Source organism: Monopterus albus, unplaced genomic scaffold (genome assembly GCF_001952655.1).
Source record: "Monopterus albus unplaced genomic scaffold, M_albus_1.0 scaffold170.1, whole genome shotgun sequence".
Taxonomy (NCBI): Eukaryota; Metazoa; Chordata; class Actinopteri; order Synbranchiformes; family Synbranchidae; genus Monopterus; species Monopterus albus.
Genome location: NW_018128050.1, coordinates 731,521 through 743,151, shown reverse-complemented (window position 1 = coordinate 743,151; position 11,631 = coordinate 731,521). Strand labels below are relative to the sequence as shown.

Here is an 11,631-nt window from a genome sequence, read left to right as displayed (position 1 = left end):
GGGGCTGGTACCTGAATCTGAAGGCCTGGTGGGGTAGAGTCTCGCAGTGGTGGCTCTGTGGGTGGCTCTGATGGGACTCCTTTGTTCTGCAGGGCCTGAGCCTCCTTCAACTTCTGGATCTTGAGGGCGTACTCAGACTCCAGCTGCTGCAGTCGCTGTTTCTGTGCAATCAGCTCCACAAAGTGACACTCTGAGCCCCAATGAGCTCTGTCTACACGCTGCAGCTTATTGGGCTGAATGGGGGAAAAGAACAAGTCAATTCATGTTACTGCAGAACTACCTGATTACATTTTTACCATGCAAACATCTTATACAACTGAAGTCTATACATCTGATGAGTTTATGTATGTGTTCACTTCAGTGTGAGCTCCCTATTTTTAAGTTAAACAAAAATAAATTCCGTTTACCTTAATTGCACATTTTCACTCAATCCATTACAAAACACAGCTAATGCTCATGCTACCGAAGAGCTAACACCACACACAACTCACTAACGTTACAACAGCTGCTAAAATAAGCCAAAGCAAGCTGCTCCATGAGTAACGACATGCACTCGACACTAAAAACCACCAGAATTCAAGACTTCAGTCTGTATTATCTTTCGCTTTTGACGCTCAAAACAACGTAACACTACATTAGCAAAATTAGGTAGCACAAAACCTGTTTGCAAGATGACAACTACCTTAATGTTATGCTAGCTAGCTATGCTATAGCACTAACGCTAACGGTAGCTAAGTTAGCAATTGGCTAATGTTAGCTAACCGAAATAACACCGTTAAACGTCTAAAAATGTAGCCGGTGATCAGTTATTGCAGTTACAGTTAAACGCATCTGGTGTTTATAACGTTAAAGTGAGCCGTGACCAAATAAATAACTAAAATCGCTTTGTGTACCTGTGTCCGACAGTGATGATGAGAACCGGTAGCTGATGTTAAGTTCTCACGGTTACCAGGGAACTGTCACCTGCCAACCTCACTGAAACTCACCTGATGAACGTCATTACCCATTTTTTAATGAACTTCAACCAAATTCACCTCTTTGTCACTGAAATGTCACCTGTTAACCTCAAGATGTCCACATCTGTACATGACACTCAGGTTTCACCTTGACATAACTGGCACATAAACGCCTATTCAACACTGGGTATGAAGCAGATCAGCAGAACCTCAGATGATTCACAGAATTCTAGATTCTCCATCTATTGAGCATTACCAGGTTCTATAACCCAAGATCATCACTCCCTAATCTATAGGTATAAATCGGGTTATTCAGTAAAAACCTAGCTAATGCAGGGCTGCAAGTAATGATTGCCATTCCATTATAATCATTTTATCATTAATTTCTTGGTTGTTTTCCTCATTCAATCAGTTAACTGTTCAAACCATAAATTGCTGGTTGAAAGAAAACCCATCACACCCTCCTAAAGCTTATAATGGCAAGATGCACAAAAGCAGCAACTCCTCATAAATGACAGGCTTGTACGAGGGAAAATATATATATATATAGATTTATTTTTTCTTTTCTTTTATGTCTTTGGGAGAGTTGAAGTCAAACCCCCAGTATTTTGCACCCTGATTAACTTTTAATCCATCACCTCAGTATCTCTTGTCATGCATGAATCTAAAGTAAACTGGAGTTTGACAACAAGCTGTGATGTCTTTTTGCAGCTGTACAGTGAACCACTGACTGGTTGAAACAAACAGGGTTCTGGACTGGTGTGAACTCTGACTGATCTAAATATTTCTGTGAATGACTGATAAAATACACTGCAACTGCAACACTGTGGTGCTGGGAATGACTACACTCGAGCTGACAAGGGTTGAGAGCTCCCTCAGATCTGATGAGGGCACACCTGTGACCGTGGCCATGCAACTCCTACAAACAGAAGACTTCCCAGCCATGGATGTATGGATATGGTGAAACGTAGACCCTGGCTACACCCTCCACATCTGCCTGCCTTTTTGTCATTATAAAGTACAGCTCAGAGCACAGGCAGCCAAAGGGGCACATGAGAAGATTTCCTCAGAACAATAGAACGAGGGGCGAAGCTACTCACCGGGGTCTGGTTGGAGTCCATTTGGCGTTTTAATCCCCTACCAGCAGCCAGCTGAGCCTGAGCCAGCTCCCGCTCCAGTCTGACAGCCACACTCTTCTTTGTAGACACTCTATGTTCAACATTATGCACCTACACACAGGACGAGGCGTCAGGTACGGGGTCATCACCCCACCCCCCAATCCCAAATTCCCCCCCCTCCCCAACTATGACACAAACACCTACACATGATTTATACATTAAAAAAACATGCAAAAGAATAAGGGATGACCATGGGAGGGCATGACAAGGGACAGGAAATGTCCTGTTTCCAGTGTCTGTGCACTCACCTGTTCCTGGAGCTTCTTGAGGAGCATCCTGTTTGCACTAACGATCTTCTCGGAGGCCTGCAGCTGCTCTCTCAGTTTGGCCACTTTGGCCTCAGCAGCCTTCAAAGACTCTCTCTTCTTCAGCTCCTGCTGCAGCAGATGTCTCAGGATGGCCTCGTCTCTCTGCAGCAGTTCTCTGCAGTGATTTACAGTGCACTGTACCATCTGCTCTATACAGCAGGCAAAACAAATCTGTACACAACACAGCCCAGGTACTTTCTGTGATGCAGTTTTACAGATATATGTGGAGTGATGCGTGTTATTTTGCTCCATGAGACAGGTTCCTGGTGAACACTACCTGCAAGTGGATGACCATGGTGAAGAACTACGAGTTTATATTTACAGCAGGAACCTAGAACCAGGTGCGTTCAGTTGTGTTTCATCTTTCCTGAGCATATGCCATTCATTCTGAATCAGCCAACTCTGGGTTACTAGGCAATGTCTATTTTAACATTTCAGTTTTCACCAGATGACCAGTATGGAGTCAGTGAGTTAGCTATGAGCTATAAGGTGAGCTCTGTTTTAAGCCTTTATCTGTCCACATATAGTCTAAGCATTTCCATTAACAGCCGCAGAATGAGCAGTGAACAGCTGCTGTGTGCAGTGTCCCCATGGATGTACACACAACCGCCACTGGATCACTGTGAGGCTGAAGCGAAGTTAACAACAGGAGGATTCTCACACAGGTTCTGCAAAATTTGATCAGTTCATCACTGAGCTCAAGTGGACACGTCACGCCCCCCTCTTCTTTGTAGACCCTCTATGTTCAACATTATGCACCTACACACAGGACGAGGCGTCAGGTACGGGGTCATCACCCCACCCCCCAATCCCAAATTCCCCCCCCTCCCCAAATATGACACAAACACCTACACATGATTTATACATTAAAAAAACATGCAAAAGAATAAGGGATGACCATGGGAGGGCATGACAAGGGACAGGAAATGTCCTGTTTCCAGTGTCTGTGCACTCACCTGTTCCTGGAGCTTCTTGAGGAGCATCCTGTTTGCACTAACGATCTTCTCGGAGGCCTGCAGCTGCTCTCTCAGTTTGGCCACTTTGGCCTCAGCAGCCTTCAAAGACTCTCTCTTCTTCAGCTCCTGCTGCAGCAGATGTCTCAGGATGGCCTCGTCTCTCTGCAGCAGTTCTCTGCAGTGATTTACAGTGCACTGTACCATCTGCTCTATACAGCAGGCAAAACAAATCTGTACACAACACAGCCCAGGTACTTTCTGTGATGCAGTTTTACAGATATATGTGGAGTGATGCGTGTTATTTTGCTCCATGAGACAGGTTCCTGGTGAACACTACCTGCAAGTGGATGACCATGGTGAAGAACTACGAGTTTATATTTACAGCAGGAACCTAGAACCAGGTGCGTTCAGTTGTGTTTCATCTTTCCTGAGCATATGCCATTCATTCTGAATCAGCCAACTCTGGGTTACTAGGCAATGTCTATTTTAACATTTCAGTTTTCACCAGATGACCAGTATGGAGTCAGTGAGTTAGCTATGAGCTATAAGGTGAGCTCTGTTTTAAGCCTTTATCTGTCCACATATAGTCTAAGCATTTCCATTAACAGCCGCAGAATGAGCAGTGAACAGCTGCTGTGTGCAGTGTCCCCATGGATGTACACACAACCGCCACTGGATCACTGTGAGGCTGAAGCGAAGTTAACAACAGGAGGATTCTCACACAGGTTCTGCAAAATTTGATCAGTTCATCACTGAGCTCAAGTGGACACGTCAAATTTGAAGAAATTCCCTTTCTGAGAGAGTGGGCCAGACGGACAGATAACCTGGAAACATGATGCCTCCGACCTCAGCTGTCGCCTGCATGGAGGCCTAAAAATGGCTTATATACACATTTCCAGACCTACAGCATAAAGAATCGTGTGAGCAGCTGCTCAATGCATCTGATCACACAGCTTCTCCACCCAGTGCTGGAGGTCTCACCTATGTTTGTTGAGTCTCTGCTCGACTTCACACAGCGTGACCTCTGCAGCTGCCTTCACTGATGAATACAGCATAGACTCAGAGACAGGAGGTGAGGTGGAGGTCCGCTGACTAAGACTGTGATCCTTCACCATTTTCTGCTTCTCCCGGCTGCAAGTAGTCAGACAACAATACCATTTTAGTTTTGGAACATTTCTACAAACAGTGCTTCTGCATGTTGAGCTCTAATATCTTTGTAATGACAGCGTTTACGTTTTGCACCTGGCAATTTCCTCTACGAGCAGGCGGTACTCAGCCTTCTTGGCATCAGGTAAGGCCTCTGGAGTTCTGACTGGATTGTTTTCTTTCTCAGATCCTGATGCTACTTTAGGCTTTGCTGCCTGAAAGATTTCAAAACAGGATTCACATCAACCTGAACAGATGAATGAAGTTAAACTCTCTCTCTTTAAACGTTTACAATCAAATTAAAAGGTCAACAGATATGATTAACATATTACCTCCAAATCATTTTTGATGAACCACACTGGCCTGAACTAACAGTTTGTTGTGTTCATTGGTTACAACTTTTAAAAATCTTATCCTGAAATGAATTTCTACTTTGCACGTTTTTTTGGTCTTCAGGAGATGCTGTAAATGTGCCCCACCTCGACGGTCCTCCTGGCTTCTTTGATCATGAACTCCAGCCCACCAAACACCGCCTGCGCAGAGCTGGAGGCATCCATGTCAGAGTCGCTGTCGTCTGAATCATTAAGAGAAACCACCACTGTCTTGTGCCTAGGCAGCTGGAGGAAACACATGACAACAGGTTGGCATCAGGCAAACTGAGTGTGTGGATGTTCAGAGTCACTGTGTTACAGGAACACAGCGCTCTGAGCTGTATCTGGCTGCACCACCAACCTGAGACAGACTGTGTTCAAAAACTATATGAAAGCCAACGTGGTTTTACTGTTCAAAATGAAGATAAAGTGTGATTTGATGCCTCCAGCAGCAGATCAGTGTTTTGTTTTTTTCTGCACGACTACAGACGGGATGCGTCTTCAGGACACCTGGAATTTGTGATGAACTTCTCATGTTTAGGTTGTTTTGGACTGAAAATCAGAACAAACCTCTGCACACTAGACTGTACAACAGTTAAAGGAAAGCACAGCCTGATTGAAAGTGAAAACCCCCACACTGTCTGATTTGCTGCTGCTATATTTATTAATACAAGATGTTTCTCTGTTCAACCCCCAACAGGCACATGTAGAAGCATCACAACAGGTCCACATTTGCATTTACACACACACAGTTTATGTTTCGTAGTGCATGGGGACTTTACATTGACTTACATGCATTTCCTGTAGACTAACCCTAACCTTAACCAGAACCACTACTTGCCTAACCCTAACCTAACCTCATCCTAACCCTAAACCATGTTGCCACCCTACCATTCAATTTCTTGCCCATGGGGACCTCAATTTAGGTCCCCACCGTGGAATGGGTCCTGCGTTGGTATGGAGTCAGGAAGACGTCCCCACGCAACAGGTAAGACACGTCCATGCGCACGCACGATAAAAGACCAACAACCAGCAGATTCTCACACTTTACTGACATCAATACTGGAGTTACTTCAAATGAGTAAAGTGAAATATTTGCAACTGCACCAGCGCAGGAAGAATTCTGTGGATGCAAACTTGGCTTTTTCAAACAGTGAGGTGTGTAGGTAACTTCAGAGTGTGAGGATCTTACAACTAGTGGGGCTCGGGGACCGCGATGTCCTCTGGTGAACTTGTTGGCCCTGGACCGAGACACCGTGTTCAGACTGACTGTGCTCAGGTTTCCTCTGGTTGGCTGTTGAATGCCAGCAGGAGGCTGACAGCTCGGAGACGGAGGACCACTGGAGTTCCTCTCCTGCAGAGAGAAGGGAGTGACAAAGGCCAGGCTTTGTAAGAATGGCATGAAATCACACTTTTGATTTGTCAGCGTTCTAATCTGCTGTCGACCCATAAATCAATGTGCAGGAGGAACCTTGACCCCTAGGAATGTCCCTGCACACGGTGGAAGAACAGCTACTAATAAATGAGAAGAAAAGTCCACCTGCTGCACTAGTGATCCTTCTTGTTTTATAAATGAAGGTGTACACAAGTTGTCGGTGTGTCTGAACAATCACCAACAGTCAACCCTGCTTTTATTATTGTTGAACACCTGAGGCTATCCTAGAGGAAGCTTAGTTCCTCAGTTCTTCTAAAAGGCTCTTGGCCTCCTGGGACAGCTCCTGCTGTGGAAACCACCTATAAAGTCCTGGCTGCTGTGGGATAATGCTCCGTTTGCTGAGTAACCAACCTCAGTCACTCCCACCCTCTTGTTGGCCATAGACATCAGACAGGTCTCCCTCAGCAACATCTCCTCCTCCTCTTCCTCATCAGCAAAGGGAGGTTTGGGAGGCGGCTCCAGCTCATCTGGTGGAGGGGGGAGAGGGGGAGGCGGGGGAGGAACGCCCGACAGCATGGGGGAAAGGAAGGGCTGAGAAAAATCCTGAGAGGAGAGACATTTATATTTCTTAGTGTGGCTAAACAGCTGCATGTAACACAATAAATGGTTTAATTGTTTGCTTCTCCAAGTGACAGATGTTTCTAAATCCGTGGCACATCAGTCATACTGAACATTCACATCTCATTTCAAGCAGCTTTATAACTGAAAATGTGTGCTGCAGTAAATCTGGTCACATTATTTATCCAAAAATCACTGACTCCTTGCTTAAGTTGTTCATGTGACTCTCTAATAGCATGAGTTCAACACATCGGGTGGGTGTTTTCCAGAGTGCCCCCCTCTGTGTCCATGTTGAGCAGAGGTGGAAGGACAGTAACACACATGGGGGATTTCCACAGAATGAAGCTTTGCTAAGAACATACTAAACCTGACTACTGTGAGTAGCATCAGCTGAACTTTAAAAATGTGTTAGTGGTTTCATTTTTGGCAGTGTGAGATGGACACGACATGTGAACCTGACTTTTAAACATGGTTCTCGGGAAACCCCAGTGAGTATGAGGAAGTGCGTACCATTCCAAACTGAGCAGAGTCAGTCACATGCAGAACCATCTGAGGGAAACATCCTGTGCCCTCTGCAGTGAACGGGCTGTGGGTCGGTGAAGGGACTGGGGACAAAGAAAACAAAACACCTGGTGTGGGAACAGCAAGTCAAGGTTCATTTTACAGCACAACTCGCATCACAAAAAGCTTCACTGTAGAAACATGAGCAGGATATTTAAACTGGTAAAATAAGGGAGAAGATGTGAGTTTTTTTTTTTCTTCAGTTGAACTGACTGATGGAGCATTCAGAGGGAAATGACTCAAATTTTGGGTCACTGCTATCACCGAAAATCTGTTAAATAGGATGTAAAGCCGTTTAGAGCAGAACCAAACAACCCACTGTGTCAGCCTCTGAATAATACTCTGATCACCAGTATCGAGAGCTAAGATCCAGTGATTCTTGTGATGAGAACGTGGCCTCAGACTGTGTCCTCTAAGTTACTTAGAGGGACAAATGTGAAAGTACAAACTGTCACATGAGCAGGGACAGGCTCTCTGCTCACCTGGTGAACTGGTCTCACTGTCCGTCTCCATCGCCACCTCATCATAGTTGTCATACTGGTAGAGGCTCCCTGAGATGTCCAGACCCTGTTTACCTGTGGACTTCCTGTACTCACGATCCCTGGACTGACGAACAAAGAAACACCTCAGTTTGTTCTTAAATGTCAACACAACTGAGACCAGTTCTGAAACATGTGAATCTGAGCAGCAGTCCAGGATTCTTCATGTTACTTATCAGACTGGACATCTGCCCGTTTAGACCAAGAACTCCTCCTATTTCTGCATCGTCTCATGTGGGTTCGGCACAGAGCCAAGCAGGGCTGTAAACTAGCAACTCAACGTGATGGTTTGTGTCCAGCCTCTTACTTTGCTGCGCGTCCTTGTCTTCTCTCCCACCAGCTTCATGAAGCGGTTGTACTGCTCATCCTGGTTGGACAGGTCTCGGATTCTGCGGATTTCGTCCTCCCGTTTGCGACGCTCCTCCTCCTCCTGTCGCCGTTTCTCCTCCTGCTCATTCTGCTGCTGCAGCTTCCACGTCCTCAGCTGCTGCTTCCTGAACGCCTGCTTTGCTGCCGAGCCTGAGACAACAGCACCATCAGTGGGTCAGCAATCATAAAGCACTTTCTAAAGTTTGCAGGGATTAGTAGTGAGGCTGTGGCCCACGTGCACTGCTTCTGAGGAACAGTGTAGGGTTTGGCCTTCCAATGATGTGATTTCCAGATGTGAGGGGTAAAGTCAGACACCCTGAAACCAACACACACACAGTAACATGAAGGTTCTGACCCTTCTCACCTGGGCTCAACTTCTTGTTCATATAAGGTTTTCCCAGAGTTTGGCCCCTCTCCAAGGGTGGTTTGGGGCTCTGCTTTGGTCTCTCTCTCTGTGAAAGTCTTTCTCGACCTCTGTCTGCGGGTCTGGGTTCAGTCTTGGTCCTGTCCCAGTCCCTCTCCAGAACTATGGACCTGATTCTGTTCCTCTCTGCAGCAGCAGCAGCAGAGGAGACAGACCTGGTGGTGACTCTCTGCCTGCTGGCTGCAGCGGCTGCAGGGCCAGAGCCCGGGCCCGAGTTGGAGCTCTTCTCCTGGGCACCTTTAAAGATCCGGTCTTTGCTCTTCTTCATCACCTGCTGCTCCTTCTGCTGCCACTTCTTACTAGCTGACTGCAGAGCGAGAAGACGCAGCTGCAGCTCTGACAGCTCCTCCTCTTCCACCTTCACCAGCGGCTGCTCGAAAAACACAGCAAGAGCAAGATTAAAACAAACACGGACTCTTAACTTGCCTTTTTCTTGAATTAAGACAGATGCAATCATACAAAAAAAAAACTACTAATGTTACGGGTCTACAGCAGGAAACAAAGAATATTTAAGAATTAAGAATTTAAGACTTTAAGAGTTAAATTTCTTCTAAGGTATTTGGGAAGAAGCTGAATGTGATGCTTCTGCAGACCTGCAGAGACCTGTGTCATGAAATAACTCCCTGATGAGCAGACAAAAAGATGTGTCAGGTTGTGATTATCTCTCCAAGTCTGCACCATCACTAAACCCCACACCTTGTCAGGAGACACAGCCGAGTCCTCGCTGGAGATCGATGAGTCCCTGTGACACAAATACGCCTTTGGTTTCTCCTTGTCAACTTTGTCTGTTTCCTCGCTGCAGCTCAAACTCGTCTTCTCCTCTGCTTGTGGTTTCTGTTCGGTTTCTGCTCCATCTTCTTGTCTTTCCTCTTCTTTAGCTGGAAAACATAGCACAGAAAGTGAAACCTCCTCATATGTTGAAACGTTACTTTGAGCTTCAACAAGTTAAAGCAGCGGTTATGCGACAATGCACCCAACTTTGTTCCCCTCATCTATTTACATGCGAGTCTCAGAGCTAGGTGACATTAAAACCCAGGAGGAGGTTTAACAATTCCTCTGCTCTTCTGAAGATATATGGATCAAAAATATTGTCTGCTACAACATATGAACCTATTTTTTACATGTTTCTCCAGTTGTGAATGTTTCCATCAAACAAAAATGGACGCCGCAAAGGTTCTTGCTCTTGTTGTAAAAAGCAAGCTAAATATTAACACAGTGTATGTGAAAATTAGGGCTGCAACATGTTAACTTTCATCCATCAGTTAATCTGCTAATTATTCGACTTCCCGATCATATGATATCCCGATCAGCAACTTGCCTGAGCATACTGGAGCTGTAACTGCTGCTAAAGGAGCTTCTACAAAGCACTGAATACTTTTGGAAATTATTTCAGTTTTTAAGACATTTGCAAAAATGTCTAAAAACATGTTTTCATGTTGTTAATAAGGGTTACTGGGTGTGGACTGGTGGGCAAAAAATGTATTCAGATTAAACATACACATTAAAGTGTATGAGACATGAAGGGTCTGATTATCTCACCCTGCTTTTCAGCGTCACCTTCTTTCTCTTGCTCAGCCCATTTCTTCTGCAGCTCGTCCAGATTAGCAGGAGCTGGTAGTTTCTGACGTAGAGGTTTGATGTTGAATGCATGGAAGACTTTCTTCTCGGCCTTCTCCAGCTCTGAGGTCTCCTCTGGTCCTGCTGGACCCTGAGCTGGTTCAGGTACTGCTCTGGTCTCTGTAATACTGGCAGCGTTGTCTGGTGGCTCCTCTCTGAAAGGGGAGGCTTTAGGCTCCAGAGCCCTGGTCTCCTCTTTCCGAATACATTCCAGCTCCAACTGGATCTGTTTATACTTGGATAACAAGTCCTCAAAGGACTCATCAACACTGTTCTCTGGTTTGGAAACACTATGAGCTACTTTTCTTGTCTGGTTTCTCCCCTGAAACTTTGCTGGGGTCAGATGTTAAGGAAAGCAGAAGCACAGCTGCAAGTAAGCACTGTTTTCATTGTGTGTTAATTCACTGATTGTCCTGAATTAACAGCTCAGTTCTCTAAGGCCAAAAAAGTGAAAATTTCCCAAATTCCATGTTGACTAACTCCAATGCCTGGTTTTGTCAAAATACCCACCCATATTCAGTTTGCTATCATATAAGAGAAAAGGAGTGACATCCTAGAAGCTGGAACCAGTAGACCTGTGCTTATACATTAAATTATCAAAGTTACTGCTGGTTAACTTTCGGTCAAGTAATCAATTAAATGACAATACTTCAGATCTGCAAAGAGATCAATAACATGCCATAAACTGAGCATTCGGTTCTTTATTTCGCAGTATTTTTGCCCGAAAAATAAATCAAGTGTAAAGACTGTCTGACTGTTTCAGACTGGTGAAACCGTTAAAGCTACGGGGTGAATAAAACTAAGCTGAAGTACTTTCCTTTATTTAGAGGTCGTCCATAAACTGCAGCTGCGTCTCACTTCAGGGTTTATCGCGAATTATCTAGCTGTTGTGTTGGCCTGTCAAACATTCTCAGGCCTCTGGTGAACTCTAATTGAATCGTGTCCCTGCTGGCTGTTTATATTCAGGTAAAATAATTAGAGAAAGCAGGAAAAGGATACGTTTTCTCGAGGGAGACTCTTTCAGACTGCCGTGACTCTCACCGGGCCCATAACGACCGAGGGGAGGTCTGCTGCCTCCTTCCCCTCGGCTGCCTCGGCACCAGGCACCGCGCCCGGCGTTCGGCATGGCTCTGTGCCTGAACCTGCCCAATGTGCCGTGGCTACGCTCCCAGAAGCTGGACCGCGGGGTCGGCTCACCGTGAGGGCCCAGCCC

At 45.6% G+C, this 11,631-nt stretch overlaps 1 protein-coding gene across 1 annotated transcript in view; it reads right to left on the bottom strand.

The window, feature by feature from the left end:
• Window positions 1-11,625, bottom strand: part of zfc3h1 (zinc finger C3H1-type containing) — a 25,784-nt gene extending 14,159 nt beyond the window's left edge. Inside the window, exons 1-17 of the mRNA XM_020615792.1 lie at window positions 11,418-11,625; window positions 10,341-10,751; window positions 9,498-9,679; window positions 8,742-9,171; window positions 8,316-8,527; window positions 7,952-8,075; window positions 7,419-7,513; window positions 6,702-6,893; window positions 6,108-6,269; window positions 5,024-5,161; window positions 4,641-4,759; window positions 4,380-4,529; window positions 3,399-3,573; window positions 3,158-3,201; window positions 2,383-2,557; window positions 2,057-2,185; window positions 6-233 (exon numbers count right to left, since the gene is read on the bottom strand). Of these exons, the coding sequence (XP_020471448.1) occupies window positions 6-233; window positions 2,057-2,185; window positions 2,383-2,557; window positions 3,158-3,201; window positions 3,399-3,573; window positions 4,380-4,529; window positions 4,641-4,759; window positions 5,024-5,161; window positions 6,108-6,269; window positions 6,702-6,893; window positions 7,419-7,513; window positions 7,952-8,075; window positions 8,316-8,527; window positions 8,742-9,171; window positions 9,498-9,679; window positions 10,341-10,751; window positions 11,418-11,544 (3,093 nt within the window). The 5' untranslated portion in view covers window positions 11,545-11,625. The remainder of the gene's footprint in view (window positions 1-5; window positions 234-2,056; window positions 2,186-2,382; window positions 2,558-3,157; window positions 3,202-3,398; window positions 3,574-4,379; window positions 4,530-4,640; window positions 4,760-5,023; window positions 5,162-6,107; window positions 6,270-6,701; window positions 6,894-7,418; window positions 7,514-7,951; window positions 8,076-8,315; window positions 8,528-8,741; window positions 9,172-9,497; window positions 9,680-10,340; window positions 10,752-11,417) is intronic.
• Between the last annotated feature and the right edge of the window lie 6 nt (window positions 11,626-11,631).